At 37.0% G+C, this 19,147-nt stretch overlaps 3 protein-coding genes across 7 annotated transcripts; all 3 read left to right on the forward strand.

The window, feature by feature from the left end:
- The first annotated feature begins 16 nt into the window (after positions 1-16).
- LOC133729758 (G-type lectin S-receptor-like serine/threonine-protein kinase B120) lies at positions 17-4,830 on the forward strand. Its single transcript, XM_062157322.1, has 8 exons — positions 17-1,568; positions 2,022-2,132; positions 2,239-2,477; positions 2,567-2,777; positions 2,910-3,147; positions 3,247-3,394; positions 3,494-3,804; positions 4,248-4,830. Exons 1-8 carry the CDS (start codon positions 272-274, stop codon positions 4,264-4,266), a joined length of 2,574 nt encoding a protein of 857 aa, XP_062013306.1. The 5' UTR covers positions 17-271; the 3' UTR covers positions 4,267-4,830.
- Positions 4,831-6,722: 1,892 nt separating this feature from the next.
- Positions 6,723-12,928, forward strand: LOC133729759 (G-type lectin S-receptor-like serine/threonine-protein kinase At1g61500). 5 transcript variants are annotated; one of them, XM_062157324.1, is made up of 11 exons: positions 6,723-8,249; positions 8,342-8,449; positions 8,616-8,812; positions 8,907-9,117; positions 9,696-10,967; positions 11,067-11,178; positions 11,316-11,512; positions 11,601-11,759; positions 11,836-12,070; positions 12,232-12,441; positions 12,554-12,928. In XM_062157324.1, exons 1-5 carry the CDS (start codon positions 7,619-7,621, stop codon positions 9,737-9,739), a joined length of 1,191 nt encoding a protein of 396 aa, XP_062013308.1. In that variant the 5' UTR covers positions 6,723-7,618; the 3' UTR covers positions 9,740-10,967; positions 11,067-11,178; positions 11,316-11,512; positions 11,601-11,759; positions 11,836-12,070; positions 12,232-12,441; positions 12,554-12,928. The 5 variants fall into 5 exon arrangements, with proteins under 5 accessions (XP_062013308.1, XP_062013307.1, XP_062013310.1 ...); XM_062157323.1 differs by having other exon boundaries at positions 12,291-12,441; XM_062157326.1 differs by having other exon boundaries at positions 11,836-11,936.
- Positions 10,075-12,694, forward strand: LOC133731404 (G-type lectin S-receptor-like serine/threonine-protein kinase At1g61490). The gene is made up of 6 exons (XM_062158782.1): positions 10,075-10,263; positions 10,379-10,967; positions 11,316-11,503; positions 11,937-12,070; positions 12,291-12,441; positions 12,554-12,694. The coding sequence occupies exons 1-6, from the start codon at positions 10,075-10,077 to the stop codon at positions 12,692-12,694; spliced, it is 1,392 nt and encodes a 463-aa protein (XP_062014766.1).
- Positions 12,929-19,147: the final 6,219 nt, after the last annotated feature.

The following is a 19,147-nucleotide window of genomic DNA, read 5'->3' on the forward strand; positions in this document are numbered from 1 at the left end:
AAATATTCCTTCGCAGTCCTCTGCATAATTCCAAAGCTCGCTACAGTCATCAAGCCACTCAGTAAGTCAAGGCGAAAACGATTTACATATGCAACGTTTTGGTCTGACTCCATTGTCTAAAAGCTTTACTTAAACCACCGACGAGGAAAGCACCACCAGCCACCCATTAGTTGAACTTGGAACCTTTCACACCTTTCACACGCTGCAATCTTCATTTCTTGTTTCTAAAGTCTAAAATCCTAGAATGCTTGCAATTCTGTGAGTCTCTCAAATGGAATTCGTCACTGGTACACACCCAGGTTCTGTTTTCCAAGTTGTTTCTATCTTTTTGATTGTTTTTTGCTCTCTTGCTCTGTTTTGCTCTGCTTCGAGTTCAATCACACAGGGCCAAACTTTAAAAGACGGCGACACTTTGATCTCCGATAACCAAACCTTCGAACTGGGATTCTTCAGTCCGGGGAACTCTTCGTCCCGGTACCTGGGTATTTGGTACTACAACCTTTCAAACCAGACAATCGTTTGGGTCGCAAACAGAGAGAAGCCGATTTCCAATAAAGCTGGAGTGTTAACAATCGGAAGCGATGGTACTCTGGTGATTCGAGATGGAAACAGCAATGAAATATGGTCTAGCAATGTTTCATCAACATCCAAGAACACATCTGCAGTCCTGAGAGATACAGGAAACCTTGTGCTTTCGACAAATGAAACTACCATGCCTTATTGGGAGAGTTTCGATTTTCCTACGGATACGTTTTTGCCTGGGATGAGAGTGAAGGTGAACGCTAAAGAGGGAGTGAATCGTGCTTTCAGGTCTTGGAAATCTGCCAACGATCCAGCTCCAGGTGATTATTTCTCGGGGGTTGATCCTCGAGCAGCACCACAGCTTATGATATGGAATGGTTCAGAAAGAAGATGGAGAAGTGGGCACTGGAACAAGCTGATATTTATTGGTCTTCCCGATATGCCCACAAGATACTCGGCTGGTTTCAGTCTTACGGATCGGGCAGACCAAAATGGGAGCAACTACTTATCTTACACACCATGGAATGAATCCGATAAGCTGAGGTTTCGAATTGGGTGGGATGGTAACGAAGAGCAATCTATTTGGGTGGAAGATATCAATAAGTGGGTTGTTCTTATGTCTCAGCCGAACATGAGCACCGAGTGTGAGCTTTACAACAAGTGTGGGAACTTCGGGCTTTGTAGTGCATCGGATGCTAGTTGTGATTGTATGCAAGGATTTGAAAGAATAAATTGGGGGAATTGGTCAGATGGGTGTTCTAGGAAGACCCCATTGAAGTGTCAGAGAAATAGTACTAATGATGAAGATGGTGAGGATGGTTTTGTGGCGGTGAAGTGTACAAAGGTGCCGGATTTTGCAGACTTGGTGGTGTCGACAGGTCCACAGGTGTCTTGTGAGCAGTCTTGTTTGAACAATTGTTCTTGCACTGCTTATGCAGATGTTTCTGGACTTGGTTGTATGCTTTGGACAACTGAGTTGGTGGATGTGCAGCAGTTTTCAAAGGGAGGAAACACCTTGTATGTTCGTCTTGCTCATGCCGATTTAGGTACTCAAACTCTCTCTCTTTCTTGTTGCTGGTTTTGATTGTTTAGTTTTAGTCAATGGAATAGTACTAGATTTCTCTGTCATTGCTGAGGTTTTTGGTCTGGGTTTTTATTTCTTATCTATACTAAAAATCAAGTGTGAATCAGATTTGATAATAAGAAGAATAGAGTGACTTGATTATGCTATGCATGAATGGTTCTTTCTAGTCATAGGCAAGATGAGGTTTCTTTGTGGTACATCGAATTAATTGAAAATTCAGAGGATCGCACAGAACGGTTTAGCTTGTAGAATCCCACTTGTTGTAGGCTTGTAGTAGAACTCGTCTTTGTAATGGCTAACCATAAACAATCAGCTGAATTGACTTTCTTTTTACGTAGTTTGGTGCTTTAATACCTTATTTTGTGATATTGGACATATTATTTACTCCTTTTCTTTAATCTCTTATGGTCTATAGGTGGCAGCAAAAAGTTATCCACTCTTGCGATATCTTTATTTTCTGTAGCGGGAGCAATCTTCGTAGCCATCTTCATATTTCTAGTATGGAGGTTCAGAGCAAAACTCAAAGGTAGGATGTGCATTTGCTTCTTTTTGGTTAATGAGAAGGTGCACATGATAAATCTCTTTACCCTTTTGTTCCTAACTTCTTCATTCATTAATTTTTAAATCTTCAGTGTTGCCCACCACTTCAATTTCATGGTTGAGAATCAGTGAAACACCAACACACGATGCTGGCAAGAGCAAAGAATTCTCAACAGAAATGTCAGGATCAGTTGACCCTACTGTAGACGGGAATCAAGTAACTGGACTTGATGATTTGCCATCTTTCAGTTTTAACAGTGTAGCTGCTGCTACAGACCACTTTTCTCTAGTAAACAAGCTTGGGAATGGGGGATTTGGTACTGTCTACAAGGTGAATTCATATTGTAATTGATAAGCACGTCTGAAAATATTAAAGTGATCTGAATCTACTAAGGATTTCGCTCTTTATTCCATTTTCAGGGAATCCTTCCAGGACTAGAAGAAGTAGCTGTCAAGAGACTTTCGCAAGTATCCTGCCAAGGGTTGGAGGAGTTTAAGAATGAGATAAATTTGATTGCTAAATTACAGCACAGGAATCTTGTTAGGCTAGTAGGCTGTTGCATTGAAGGAGAAGAAAAGATGCTGCTATATGAATACATGCCAAACAAAAGCTTGGATTTCTTTCTTTTCGGTATGTTCTCTTTTAGCTAATTGAAGTAATCTTTAGTATCAAACAGCTACAAAAAATTTATGGCATAGTGAAAATATACAGATTTTAATTAGGGGAAGTTCACTTAGTAGTTCTGTTTTTGGTGAATGACAGATGCAACCAAGCAAGCACAACTAAATTGGAGTAAACGCTTCCTGATTATTGAAGGGATTGCACGAGGGCTTCTGTATCTCCACAGAGATTCTAGACTTCGAATAATTCATCGGGACCTGAAAGCTAGCAACATTTTGCTAGATGAAGATATGATTCCCAAAATTTCTGACTTTGGTATGGCAAGAATATTTGGGGGGAACCAAAACGAAATAAACACAATGAGAGTTGTTGGAACATAGTAAGTTTGAGCAGTTGTCACTTAATACAATCTAACCTCATTTAATTTATGTTAAAAGTTTATCAATCTAAAGTTTACATGTCAATTTCTACAATGCAGCGGTTATATGTCACCTGAATATGCAATGGAAGGTCTGTTTTCAGTGAAGTCAGATGTCTATAGCTTGGGGGTATTGCTGCTAGAGATTGTGAGTGGCCGGAGGAACACTAGCTTGCGGACCTCAGAACACTTGAGCCTTATTGGATATGTAAGTGCATACATTCTATAATGTTACTATCAAGTGCTAGATTTAATCTGGACTTCGTGTGCAAATACTGAAGGTATGATATGATGGAATGTTTTTCAGGCATGGAATCTCTGGAATGCAAATAAAGCAGAGGATCTTATTGATCCTTCCATTGCAGAAACTTGTAATCGAACTGAATTAATCAGATGCATACATGTTGCATTGTTGTGTGTACAAGATTCCGCAGATTCTAGACCAACCATGTCGGCCGTGGTGTTAATGCTGGAGAGTGAAACTGCAAATCTTCCATTGCCAAGAGAACCCATGTTTACTTCAATTAAGAGATATGTGGATACAACCTTCAGTACAGAAGAAGAAGCCCCTGATGTAGTATCTGTGAACCATGTCACAATTACCATGGTAGATGGAAGGTGACAACATTTTTTGCTACCTGTTATTTGCTAGTCCATCCATTCTTCGGGGTCCAAGCAAATATGTATAGATATAATTATTACTTATTAGTAGATAGTCACAGAGAGTTCAGAGTTGGGGAGCTTCTTCTCACAGCTAATATTTTCCTCTTCTTATTAATAATTTTGGCGGTTATTGTTCGAAGTTCAATTCAATCAGTTTCAAATCAACACTTCAATAGTTCAATCCAACTTGATTGGTTTCAATGAATTTTTACGTATTTACTCCATGACAAACCCATTTCAAATCCTTCTGTTGTTTATCCTTGGTATATCAAACTTAGTAGAGTGCAAAAACCATAATGACGCATGACACTAAAGTTGCTGTGTGTCCTCTCAATAATGTTGTTCACATCGATCTTTAGGTTTTGTAAATTTAAGTATTGACATGTTTTTTTATACAGGTTGCACAAAACCCTATGAGAGTATTTCTCTCAACCTAGTCTTCTACGGCACCCTAGCCTTTAGCCTCTTGCTATCGCTTCCTCCTCTCCATGACCTCCATGGATGTCGTCACAGCAAGCTTTGCTGCTCCTCTTGCTCTCGCAGTGGGTGGTAGAACCCCGAATCTGGGAAAGATTGGCGGTGGTCCTGTGTGCAGGTTCTCCCAATCTTTTCTACTTGGCAAACCTTTGATCGAGGATGACAATGATGTGCCTCTTGTCACTCTGAAGAAGAAGACGGGTAGACCGCCGGAAGTAAGAATAAGAGCCAACGTCCCAGTAACTGCAATTGGAGGTTCGGTTTCTAGCCCTAGAGATAAGGGCAAAGGAAAGCCTTAGGCTTTCCTGGTCTCTTGCCTACCACTTGAAATTGGGTCTTCTCTTACTTTCTTCTTAGTTTACTCTAGTTGTACACTAATTGAGGTCTCTAGGCGACTAGGTTTACTTTTCAAATAGGGGTTAGTAGTGAGGACTTGATTTCTTATTGTTTAGGCTCAATAAGTGAGCGTATGTGTTAACAGTGAGGGTCACCTGTCTTTTGCTTGGCGGCTTGTGCCATTTAGTTTTTTTGGTATGAGACAGCATCTGATGTACGTGCCTTCTGGCCATGGATAAGTAATGAAGTTATCTATTTTCTCAAAAAAAAAAAAAAAAAAATGTTGCTCACATCGTTTTGAGTTTAACATTAATTCTTGATTTTTTTATTTATCTTCTTTGTATAGCACACCAATTTTTTCTAAATAATTTCAAGAAAGAAAAATTCTTCTATGCACCAATAAATCCAGCAGATCTCAGCTATTGATATTTATAGACAAAATTTTTTAATAACAAAAAAGTGTACTTGATTTTATCAAGCCATTTATTTCTGTTAGTATAAGGGGGGTGTATTGTATTTGGATTTGTGTAGACTTTTTGAAAAGTCCACAGACTCTTTAAAAAGTTGATAGACTGCTATTGATTTCTTAAAACCATTGATTTTAGCAACAGACTTTTTATTCATTCTTAAAAATCCATATACTTTATTATGAATGACTTCTATAGATTTTCTAGTAAATAAAAATAAATAATAAAGAACACAACCAATGCAATCAAATGCAAAGCAAGATAATAACTCGTTGCCTATTCAATGGTCGAGTATCTTCTAGTAGAACTTGACTCAAATGAATGATTATTACTCTGTCTAGCTAATTTGTTCTCATTTCTAATCTCCCAATCAACTTAAAGATATAATATAGATCACTTGATGCTTATGGTTAATTATTCTCATCAATTTTGTTTTCACCTATTAACATATATCATAAAAATATTGATCAATGTCTTGATCTATAATCAATAAATCGAAATTCAATTGTTCAAGCTTTCCTTGAACAATGATATAAATTCAAATCGATGAGAATAATTAATTAATAAGACAAAACCTAGTATTTCATAGCAACACTATTCAAGGTTTTAGGGGTAGACCACAATATTTGGGTCTTAGGGTTTCATAAATCATTTTTTATTGCAAATTAGGGTTCCAAGTATCACAATTGAACAAAAACAAAAAATCACATTCAACAACTACAATGAACATGTTAGGTATAAAAAAAATATTGATATCATGAAAGATTAGAGAAAAGATAAGAAGAAACAAGAAGGAGAGACGATAGATAACCAACCTCTTTGCGCGCAGAGAGAAAACTTTGATAGATTTAAAAAAAAAAAAAAAGTCTTTGATAGATTTTTTCAAATCTTTGGTCTTGTGGCTAGAAAATTATTGGAATTTGGTATGTATAGTTAACACTACAAAGTCCATGATTATCCTTGATTTTCTAATTCCATAAGTATGAATGAAATTTTGAATACCTCTGAACTTTTATTTATTTTTAAAAGTCTTAATTGAATACCCCTAGATTTTGGTAGAATTCATAAAGTCTTTAAAAATCCTAATCGAATACTTCAAGACTTTCATGGACTGCTGAAAGTCTATATTGAATACACCCAGACTTTTAAATTCCATAGATTTCTGTATTGAATACACCCCTAAGTGTATGTCCGCGTGTACTGAAGTAAAAAAAAAAAAAAAAAATTAGGCATTAAAATTTGCAAATGGACACTTAGACTAGACGACGTCGTCTAGGGAACAAAGATGGGTCTTCCTTAATACCGAGGTTCAGTCAAACTCTTCAGGGGCCCAAGTAACTGAATCAGTTCGTAAAACGTAAACACAAAGCACGCAGCTTTGCTGGTTCTTTGAACTTTGAAGCCAAACATGAAAACTGGGTTCTTGATGATGAGGATGATGACATGGAAATATCAAATCCCACATGGGTTAAACTTGCTGATAAGATCGACCCATGAAGTTGGTGACCATCTTTGTCTGCTCCTAAATGCTGCTGCACCCAATTAAAGGTACGATCGTTACGCTTTGTGGTTCTCATCAGTCCTCCGTTCAACTCCAGAGCATTGTTAGGTAGCTTGCATGTTCTTATAACACAACTTGAAATGACATTATTGTCACAGTGATGATGACAGTTTGTATAATTCCCATGTTTGGGAGCTAAATTAACAAAGCTTATATTTTTATCATTGTTTTCATTGACAAGTTTAGTCTGATGCAAATGGGTTTTAGAGGAGAAGTCGTTTGGGGTTTGAATTCCATTATGTTCTTGATGTTGTTCTTGTTCTTGAGCTTGCTTAGTTTAAGGTGTTATTGTGCTGAAGTTCATGAAATCACTAACTCCAAACCATTAGCAGTAGGAGAAACTCTAGTCTCCCCTGGCCGGGTTTCCGAATTGGGTTTCTTTAGTTTTAGTGATTCAAGTAAGTAGTATGTGGGGTTATGGCACAAGAATATATATCCCCGAAAAGTTGTGTGGGTGGCCAATAGAGAAAGGCCTCTTGCAGTTTCAGATGGCTTGGCTAGTTTGAGAATTAGTAGAATTGGGAATTTGGAGCTTTTAGATGGGAAGCAGAATTCTGTGTGGTCAGCCAATGTTACTGGTCAGGTGCCATCATCTAATACTAGTTCAGTTGTTGCACATCTGTTAGATAGTGGAAATTTTGTTGTGAAAAATGATGTAGAAGCCGATGGATTAGTATGGCAGAGCTTTGATCATCCTGGTGACACTATGTTACCGACTCAGCTGCTGGGATTCGATAGCAAATCTGGAAAGAGGAATGTCATGACTTCCTGGAAAAGTGAAAATGATCCATCAGTTGGCAGATTCTTGGTTTGATTGTCAGCACAGAGGCCATCACAAGTTTTTGTTTGGGTTAATAATGGATCGAATTCAGCACCCTATTGGAGAAGTGGTCCATGGGATAAATCAAGGTTTATTGGGATACCTGAAATGAATCCTCAATATCGAAGTGGGTTTACTCTAGATGATAATGAGGAGCAAGGAACAAAGTACTTAACTTGGGCTACACTATTTTCCTCAACTTTGGCTTATGAAGAAATCTCTTCAGAAGGTACAACTAAGTTTATGGTTTCAGTTAAAGGCAATAACTGGATTCTTGGTTTGGAGGCACCAAAACATCCATGTGACATTTATGGTGCTTGTGGACCTTTTGGATTTTGCAAAGCTTCTGAATCTCCAATCTGCAAGTGTTTGAAAGGGTTTGTTCCCAAGTCCCACCAGGAATGGAGCAAAGGAAACTGGACAGGAGGGTGTGAGAGGAAAACCAAATTGTTTTGTCAGAGACAAACAAATCAGTCAGTCTCATCGAGAGGAAAAGAAGATGATGGGTTTTTGAAGATGGTAAGGCTAAAAGTACCAGATTTGCATGAATTCTATACTTCTTTCGGTCCAGACACATCTGAAAACTGCAAGATCCGATGCCTAAATAACTGTTCTTGTCTGGCTTATGCATTTGTTAATAGTATAGGTTGTTTGGTCTGGTCCAAAAATCTTATTGATATACTAGAGTTTTCTTCTGGTGGAGTAGATGTTTTTATTCGCATAGCACGAGCAGAACTGGGTAAATGATAATAGTGCTTGCACAACTCTAATTAGCATGATCTTTTCGTTTGTTTGTTTCATGATCTTTTTATTATAAATTCATTTTTTCAGGTGAAGGCAGGCCAATAAGATTAATTGTCAGTCTCACAACTATTTGTTTGATCAGTATCTTGGGTGCCATAGTGTTTGGTTTGTACAGGTTGCGAGCTAACCAAAGAGGTAAGAGAAATAGTAATCCATGAGCAAATGATCTCTTTCATGCATTTACTGGTTGATATCCTAAATTATGTAGCCTTACTGTAATGAAGTAGATGAGCTAATTGATCCAACTTCTTTCTTGTTTTCTCTTCGACTCACAGTTTGATTGTTATATTTGCAAAATCAGGAAAAATCACTGTAGAAAAAGTGGAGTATGAAATGGCTGATAAGATTCAGACTTCACGAGACACTTTAAGAGAATATATTGGAAAAGATGATCCATCTCAGCTATTGATCTATGATTTTGATAGCATATTAGTTGCTACAAACAATTTCAGTCTTGCAAACAAACTCGGGCAAGGAGGTTTTGGCCCAGTTTATAAGGTAATCTTTCTTTTATCCCAAAGAAAAATATAGCATTACAACTGGTGGCAGATACAAACATGAATACAATGATTAATTTATGGACCTTGTGTAGGGTAAGCTACCAGAAGGGAAGGAAATAGCAGTAAAAAGACTATCTAGTAGCTCAGGCCAAGGCAAAGAAGAATTCAAGAATGAGACTTTGTTGATCTCCAATCTTCAACATAAAAATCTTGTTAGAATCATGGGTTGCTGTGTTAAAGGGGACGAGAAGTTACTGATTTATGAGTTCATGCCCAACAAAAGCTTGGATACTTTCCTATTCGGTTAGTTTCACTACTGCTTTGTGTCTGGCTATCTCTCTCATCTTTACTTTTCTTATTCTTTCAATAGAATTGTTCATCTTTGTGTAACATGCCAAAGATAGGGGACCATTGCCTGAAAAATTAAGATCCCAGCTCCATTTTTGTTTTTTTTTTTTTTTTTTTGTCTTGAAATTACAACTGCAATACTAAAATAAGACCATGACTGAGTGACTGACAGGAAACTGATATGATTTAAAGTATGAGGAAATTTATCGATTTATGCACAAATAACCATTAAATTTCTGTACAAAGACAAATTATGGAAGGCACCCTTGCAAATCTATTGCTTTTGATTATTAACTATTGAAATATTTATGTATAATGGTTGTCTTTGTTCAGTTCAGATATCTATTATGCAATAGTCTGCATCCACTTGATATTAGCATATTCTGCATCTGAATTTTAGCCAGAAGTAGTCAGTTGTCAGTAGTATATATTGTCAGAGCCTTTGTTTTTGTGGACTATTGGATGAAAATGGGTGTTAGGACAGAAAACTTTAGCGCTTTAAATTCATCCTTTCTCTTCCTTTTGATGTTCAGCTTACATCAGTCACAGCATCGTTGTGCTGAAGTTTATAACATAACTACTTCCCAACCATTACCGCAGGGACAAACTCTAGTCTCCCCCGGCCACATTTTTGAGTTAGGCTTCTTCAGTCCTAATAACTCTGCTAACAAGTATGTGGGGATATGGGATATATCTCTGGGGAAAGTTGTATGGGTGGTCAATAGAGAAAACCCTCTTGCAGGTGCAGACACCTTGGCTAGATTGACAATTAGTATCAATGGGAATCTGGAGCTTGTAGATGGGAAGCAGAATGCTGTGTGGTCAACCAAAGTGACTATTCCAGTGTCATCATTCAACACTAGTTCAGCAGCAGTACTATTGGACAACGGAAACTTCGTTGTCCGAGATCATATGGGAGCTGATCATTTCATATGGCGGAGCTTTGATTATCCTGGTGACACAATGCTGCCTAACATGGTGCTGGGATACAATAGAAAATCTGGAAAGAGCAATATCTTGACAGCCTGGAAAAATGAGAATGATCCATCCACTGCGATATTCTCGGTTGCAGGTGGATTGGCAAAGGAGATGCCAGGACAAGTAATCATATGGATGAATCGATCAACTCCCTACTGGAAAAGTGGGCCATGGGATAAATTAAAGTTCATCGGCATACATGATATGGATAACCAATATCTAAATGGATTTGAGCTAGATGAGCATGTGGAACATGGAACTATTTCTTTCACTTATAGAGTATTTGATGGAAACTCTCGCATATATGGACATCTCCCCAGAAGGAAAGCTCAAGCTCATGCATTCAGATAATGGTGGGAACTGGCATGTCTACTGGCAGGCACAACAGAATCCATGTGACATCTATGGAGCATGTGGACCTTTTGGGGTTTGCAATAATGCTTCTGCATCTTCAATCTGCAGGTGTTTGAAAGGGTTTGTACCCAAGTCAGACAATGAATGGAGCAAAAGAAACTGGACAGGAGGGTGTGTAAGAGAAACAAATTTACTTTGCGAGAGTCACACAAGTCAGTCAGTTTCACTAAAAGAAGAAAAAGATAAGTTTGAGAAGATGGTAATGGTGAAAGTACCAGATATTCATGAATATAGGCCATTACAGGCAGAAGGCAAATCGGAGCACTGCAAGTTAAAATGTCTACATAATTGTTCTTGCCTGGCTTATGCTTTTGTCAACGAAATAGGTTGTTTGGTATGGTCCAAAGACCTTGTTGATATACAGGAGTTTCCCTCTGGCGGAGTAGATCTTTTTATCCGCCTAGCCCACTCAGGTAAATGATGATAGTGGTTACACAGCAGTAATTAGCAATATCTGTTTTTTTTTTCTTGCCTCAAACTTTATATCTCACATACAGTATTCTCTTCTTCAGGTGATATTAGAAACGCAATTAAAGTTTACTGCCAGCCTTGCAGCTATTTGTGTTATAAGTATCTTGGCTGTCATACTGTTCGGTTTGCATAGGCTGCGAGCTAACCAAATTGGTAAGAGAATGAGATGCATGGATACAATTAATGCATTAGACATGATCTCTCCCTGCTTGAATTTGCAAATATAAAGTTGATCTTTGTTTGTTATTTGATGTGACTTGGAATTTGTTTTTTTATATTTGCAAAATCAGGAGGCATCAAAGCAACAACAAGGCTCCTTGGATTGACTGGTAAAGTCCAGAGATCAGGAAACTCTCTTCAAGAGTACATGAGAAAGCATGATCTATCAGAGCTATTAATCTTTAACTTTGACAGCATATCGATTGCTACAAACAATTTCATCATCACAAACAAACTCGGGGAAGGAGGCTTTGGCCTGGTTTATAGGGTGATTACTTGATGTTTGTTTCAAGGAAACTATAGCATTTGAACAACTCTACAAAAACAGACATTAATGCAAGGATTATTTTGTGCAGGGTAAACTAGGAGAAGGGAAGGAAATTGCAGTAAAACGACATAAAAGCTTGAGAATCATAAAAATCTTGTTAGAATCATGGGTTTCTGTGTTAAGGAGAATGAGAAATTACTTATTTATGAGTTCATGCCAAACAAAAGCTTGGACACTCTTCTATTCGGTTAGTTTACTAGCAATTTATGTTTGCTCCTATTTGTTGATCGCATGTCTAATGGATGCATTGACTATTTTCATAGATCAAATGAGAAGAGCAGTGCTGGATTGGGCTAGCCGCTTCAATATTATTCAGAGTGTGGCTAGAGGGCTTCTTTATCTCCATCATGATTCCTGTTTGAAGGTAATACATAGAGATTTGAAGGTCAGCAACATTCTCTTGGATGAGAAAATGAACCCAAAAATTTCAGATTTTGGATTGGTACGTATTGTTCATGGGAGGGATCTAGAAAATACACAGAAGGTTGTGGGAACACTGTAAGCGTCATTTCTATCCAATTCTCAGACATGTTCTTTCACAAATCACGACAAAATTTCTAGTGTTTTAGCATATGAATATAACAGAAGATCAGTTACATACTTACATGCATGTGGCTTTAAAAGCACAAATTAATTTTGGCTAGCATTTTTCTTAACAGGAGCAAGAAGCAATTTTGTGACTATTGTGAGTTTAATTACTAACGAGTTCACTTTGTAGAGGCTATATGTCTCCGGAGTATGCCATGGGAGGAATATTTTCAGAAAAATCAGGAGTCTACAGCTTTGGGGTCTTGGTATTGGAAATCATTAGCAGCAAGAAGAATAGCAACTTCTATTACCATGAACAACAGCTCGGCTTGCTAGCCTATGTAAGTTCACACTTCACACCAATCATAGTAGAACAGTCACATTCCCTTAGCTTAAAAATTTATACAGCACACTCTAACTATTCTAAACCACCATGCATATAAATTTGGTCAGGCATGGCCCTTGTGGACTGAAGGCAAGGGACTGGACTTTGTAGATGAAGAACTTCTCCACAACCTAAGCAGCCTACATTTGCTTGGAAAAGTTCTGTCCCACAGCTTCAAAATAGTTGCTCCACAAGTGACACTACCATAACAGTGATTTTCGGACGATAACCGATAGCAAATTTGCTTTACAGATTCATAATGTTAGAGAATAGTTGCAATTTTAATCATTCCATGAATTCTTTAATTCAATTCGGATATTTGGCTGGAAAAGAGAGGGTTGCACTTAGAGCTGTAATTTTGCTATATGACATGTTACTCATAAGCAATGTCTCATTGTTTTGACTCTTCACAATAGGAAATACAATTATGTGATTATCTTTCATTACGTCTAAAACTCATGACATTAAATTTTGTTGATATTTTAAGTACAACAATATACAGAGAAGCAAACATGGATTGGTCAGTGGGGAAAGAAAGAAAAGGCCTATACATACATATTGACTTTCTTATGCATGTGGGTGTTATTTGAGGTTCATAGAAATTTCCCTCCAAATGTTTATTTTTATCACGAAACTTCCCTCTCTGGTGATTTAGTCCTTCTAGTAATCCTTGTTGGCTTCTTGCAGTGATCTAGAGTTGACTGCAAATAACAACCGGATTGCACTATTTTTTTTTAGTGGAAGAAGCCACAAACTCAAATCAGCTCAACTAAAATTAAGGGAAAATTATAACATGGTCCCGGATCATAGTACACGTGGTGGTCCGGGTTGATGTTATTGGTCCATATGACTTGTAGTTATTTTTTATTGATCTCTTAATTAATTTTTTTTTCATCCTCTGCATGGTCCCTATCAAATTCGAGTTATGTTATTGGCTTGGACCACCACACGACAATGCCACGTGGTAGTCCGGAACCACATAATAATTTCTCAAAATTAGGTGAGACCGATACAACATATAAACCCGAAGTTCAAATTTTGAGAGGCAAAACAAATTATAACAAGTCATTAAATAATTAAATAGTACTTCTTACTTTAAATTGATCAAAAAGTGATCCATTTTCATTTCTAAAGATTACTTTGTTGAAGTTTATATTTGTGTCATCGTCACAAATACTTAAAACAATACCCGGAACCATTATCGTAGTGACAAACGCTAGTCTCCCCTGGCCACATTTTCAACGTCAGGAATATTATTGCCTTCTCTGAGCTCTTTGCAATGACTATAGTCTGGGATTTTAAAGGTTCCTTATCAACACATAAGAGACTTTTATGATTTCAATAAAGCGCGATGAGATTTCACATTTTTTTTTGTTTTCAATAGAAGAAAGAACAAAACACACACAACTACAAACAAAATCCTCTAGAGCATGCATCCACCCCCAAACTGATCAAAATGGTAGGCAGAGCTAGAGGATAAAGGCAGAGCACCGTGCCAAACTAACGAGGAAGAAATAGAATGTCCCGAGGTGGCTAGAGAATCTGCTACAAAATTAACCTCCCGATATATGTGGCTGAAGGAGATGCTGGAAAACTGACGGCCCAACAAATGAATGTCCTGAACCAGAGATTTGATACGCCAAGGAACATCAATTTTGCCATTTAAAGCATCAATCAAAGCTTTGGAGTCACCTTTCACAAACAAATTAGAGGGATAAGAAGTCAAAAGAAGTAGTTAAAGGTAAAAAAATGAATTAACTCATGACCCGTGGAGAGCAGATTGTCTTTATTTGTAAGATTTAGTCCTTATATGTTTAATTCAATATTTAAATGATGTATTTGTTAAGTCATCTTTTGCCAATAACTTATATGTAATCTGTTATGAGCATCTTTAGCACACTCTCTATTTTGGTTCCTTAGCTATTTTAGAGAGCATGTTTAGTTTTTTATCTATTTTAGCAGCTACACCAGACTCCTAAGTGACTCTCTATTATAACTTTTAGCTATCTCGCTCCTAAATATAGAGAGTGGTTGGCTCCAATTTTGCTGCAGCTGGTCAACAGTCTCTTTTCTTGCGCGGGCGTGCCAGCACCGTCGGGTGCGGTCGTCGGGGGTGTCCCTTGACCTGACTTCTGTCGAGCGATTGTAAACGAGGAGAGCACCAACCTCGTCGTGGGATTCTTTGTGCCTCGTGGTGAGGACTTTGCTGAAGTTCCTTCTTGTTCACAAGTCGATACTTAATATTGCAGATTGAGCAGAGCGAAATCACCGGGAAGTATTGAGATCTTGCTAAAGCGTGACTTTAGCTTGGCTGGGTTGCTAGGGCGTTACCCTTGCTTGGCTGGTTCTGTAACCGTTGTGGTCGCGGCACTACCGTCGGCTCCCGAGGAGACTAGGACCGAAGCACGTTGACAGAGGGTTTGGTGGCACTGAAAGTCGGCTTCTGAGAAGACTAGGACTAGGAGTGTGATCACCGGTAAGAGAAAGAGAAGGAGAGGAGTTGCTCTTAGAGAGGTTTGCTCTAGAGAGAACTTAGATCATCTTAGAGATGTTGTTGTTGAATGTGAATGTGTCCCTTAGAATGAGAGGAGAAGGTGTTTATATAGGGAAGAAAAAGAAGAGTGAAATGATGAGTGGAAGAAAAATAATGAAAGTAGATCTAAGTTCACTTGTAAAATATGGAAAAGATAGAGAAAAGATGAAATGAAAGCAAAGCATGAAGGTGCAGCAACATGGAAGTGGTGATGATCTATTAAAGAGATTGTAGAAGAAAAATATATCCAAGGAAAAAGAGAAAAGCATCTAGCTTTCTTCATGTGGGTAGGAAACATGAACATGTGAATATTGAGCTGGTTTTAGGTCAGTTTCTGCCCCTTTATTCCTTCAATTATTTCTCCAACAATACTTCATTATATGCCTTTGACTTCTTCATATGAAATGTTCCACTATGAGTGTAGATCATCCTGACAAATTTTCAGATTTTTATTCCATGTGGTTGGGCCGAAAATGCTGCTGGATCTCTTACAGGTCCAGTTTTCCAGTTTTGCTTCTGTAGAAAATTGGGCTGATTTTTTGAAGGCCTTCCACTCAAAAAAAGCTATTGCACTCTTCATAAGAAATGATCCTTGGGCTGTCTAGAATGGATCTGGAAAGTTTCAGCACATTTAGATTTCATTTGGTTAGTCTGTCACCCCTCCTTCCTTGTCTAGCTCGGTTTTTCCTAGCCGAAGTAGGAAAATATGCTAAAGTTGACTTTTCATGTTTCCATGCTTCCATAGTAGGCTTTATTTAGCCTCTAAATATATATTTCGAACTTGTCAAAAATATATAGCTTTAGCCACTGACATTGGCTCAATTTCTCCAAGACGTGCCTTGTCAGGCCAAAATGTTCATTTTGGGTCCAAACAGAGAGCGAGATGAGGCTCTATATAATTTAAAACATTCCTTTTGAGTTACTTTATATAATTTATAAATACATTTAAACTATTTAATATTCCTTTAAAAAATAATATAAATTCAAAACTAGCTAAAATAAAGAGCACTGATGTAGACGTATTTCTAAAGTGGCTAGCCAAAATGACTTTTTAGTTATTTTGGCTAAAATTTGACTCAAAAATAGCTAAAGATGCTTTTATAAACTTAACACTTTTTACTTGTAATATTTTTAATTTAAAAATAACAAATAATTAAAATTAGTGCTGGTTAATATCCTTCGTCCTCACCTTCTCATCACTAGTCTTCCTGCACGCGCGTTGCGCTTGCGGAAGGGCCGCGCTGGCGCGTGCGAGTTTTGTTTCTGGACAATACATTTCCCATATGCACATTTTCATTCCTCTATTACAATGTGTGTCAGATTTTGCTCGACAGTGCAATACAATTTCTGCGTTACACATTACTAACTCTCTTAATTAGATGCAAGCATTATACAACAGTGGTATTTGGTTTTAGAAATTCATTAGTAAAAAACATTAAACTTCATACAAAAATATGCACTGATATATACAAATGTTTGCAATACAAACATACTTTTTAAAAAGAAACTTATATACATGCCTATATACATATTTGTTCAATAAAGTCCACATGCTCCAATCAACTCCATCTCAGCCATCCATTTGTCAACAGTCGTTGCCCAAACTACAAATTAAAGAACAAAAAAAAAACATTATTAAAAAAAAAAAAACATAAGATAGTGTCTCGGTTTTTTACTTTAAGGTGAAATTGATCTACTAAGTGAAGTACATACCATGAAGTTAGCTAATTTTCTTACTGCAACACCCTTACTCCAATTATCGAAAGAGTTATGTAATGACAGAAAATATTAAATTTTTAATTGTATGATTTGACCAAGTATAACATATGAATGCATTCATTATATAATCACCTCAATATCATGTTTCAAATCCTCAAAACGTTTGATGTAGAACTGTTAGGAGAAACAAACCATTATTGTTAGGAGACTTCGTAATAGTTCAATGTCATGTATACTTGCTGTTAGGTATCACAATTGAAATATACCTTAGCCAAAACGCTGTTTTGTTCACGATGCTTTTGCCTCCTACTCATCCATATTCAAATTTTTATATGAAAAAAAAAGTACAAAAATTGTTGTGACTATTGAAGATGTATGCAATAAAATGAACAAATTATACATCATAATGAATACCTAATGCGCAAAACCTTTCTCCCAGTTCGTTTAATGTGACAAATATCGTGTGTCATCAACTCTCTACATGAGTTTTTGTAGTGCCAACTGTAAGAATTTAAAAAGGTGACAATCAGGTAAACAACTACACTTGGAAGAAAAGAAACAAACTAACAGTGTACATACTGTGCATGCTTCTTTTTCGTCCACTCTTTCAAAATCAGTTCACTAAGATAAGCGGTGTTCATTTTTACTGATTGTCCCATCCGCCAACCAGAAGAGAACACGGAAACACGTCTCCTAAAGACCTCGTTTCTTTGAAACTTTTTCTTTTGTTGAGGGTGCCTAGCTTGTACATTTCCTACAAATAGAAAAAATTACACAAAATCAAAGATTTTTTTTTTTTTTTTTTTTTTTTGAGAATGAAAATCAAAGATTATAATAAAAAAAAGTGCAATCAAATATGTAAGTTTATAATCTTATTTATCGTTTGAATAAAGAAGTACCTGAAGCTTGTTCAGTTCTGTTGCTTGAGCTAGTTTCCACCATTGGTCACTTCCCTTGAGCTATTGCACGTCGTCGGGCCAAATATGCTCGGCGTTGTGAAAAACTCATTGACTGTCTCACTTTCCTACTGTGCCGAGCACGTACATGCTCCATTTGATTTTGATCCATGAGTCATTGGGACTTGTTGCTATAAAAAATAATACATTTCCTTTAGCTTTTTTCTTCAATTCTTTTTGGTATATATTTTTTCATTCTATAACGGTTTGTATTTAAGAGTTGCTATTCATTTATATTTTTATTTCATTTTATGTTACTTATCATTCTAAGTACACGACGGGAAAAAAAAATCTCTATTTCTTACGGGTAAGAAAAGAGACTAAATAGTAACAAACCAAAAAGAATTAAAACGATTGTACCTAATTCTAATGACCATTGTAAAAATAAACCTAATTCTGATCATCATTGAAAGAATAAACCTCAAAGATACTCTTCCTTGTAGTTCTACACACTCTTTTAACTTAACAAAATAGTCATCAACTTTAACTAACAGAGACATATGTATCACTATTTTTTTTTCCTCCATGGGAGGAAATAGTACAGATTCAAACTTGTGTTAATCCAAGTTTAAAAACACAGAAAGACAATTGTAAAAAGCAGTGGAAGTTTTTTTGGATTCACTTGCTTGGTGTCACATTCACATAAAACAGTGTCCAAATATAGTACATTTGCCTCAAACAAAAATGAATGTGGTCTATAATTACTTGCATAAATACCTGAAGCGCTGGCTGAGTTATTATAGGTCTATAATTGGACTAATTTCTGTAAGAGCACAGGAATCTGAATCCCATTCCCATCAAAACTCTTAGCTCTAAACTTTTAACAGTCTCCTTCTCCTTCACTTATCTTCTTTTTCTCTTGCTTTTCAATCACGGGTTACCACAATAATCCCGGTCCTCGCTGCCAAAAAAAAAAAAATAGCAAGAGTTCAAGATGAAGGATAACTCCCGATGTTGTGTTTAGATCATAGCCGCCAAACCAAAAAACATACATTAAAGAAACAGAACATGACCCTTTAACAATCAAAAAGCACAACCAATGAGGAAGAAAAAGTAGAAAATTCTGGAAATGTGACTTTCAAAATCAAGGCATACAATGAGAGTAAGTACTTAGAGACGCAAGTCTACAGGGCATCCATTAGTTTCCAGTTTTAATATAGCCCTTCCACTGAAGAGTAAATGAATAAACAACCTTCAAATGGTACATTGCAACACCAGATATCACACATCGGGCATCCATTAGTTTCCAGTTTTAATATAGCCCTTCCACTGAAGAGTAAATGAATAAACAACCTTCAAATGGTACATTGCAACACCAGATATCACACATCAATTGCAACAGCATACAGTAATCCAAAAAAGAAAAGAGAAACAGTTTCCTATCTGCAAAATGGTTTGAGAGAGTTTGGTAGACGGGTGTACGTGTTTCTATATATCACTATATAATATTCCTA

Source organism: Rosa rugosa, chromosome 2, assembly GCF_958449725.1.
Source record: "Rosa rugosa chromosome 2, drRosRugo1.1, whole genome shotgun sequence".
In the NCBI taxonomy this organism is placed as follows: domain Eukaryota; kingdom Viridiplantae; phylum Streptophyta; class Magnoliopsida; order Rosales; family Rosaceae; genus Rosa; species Rosa rugosa.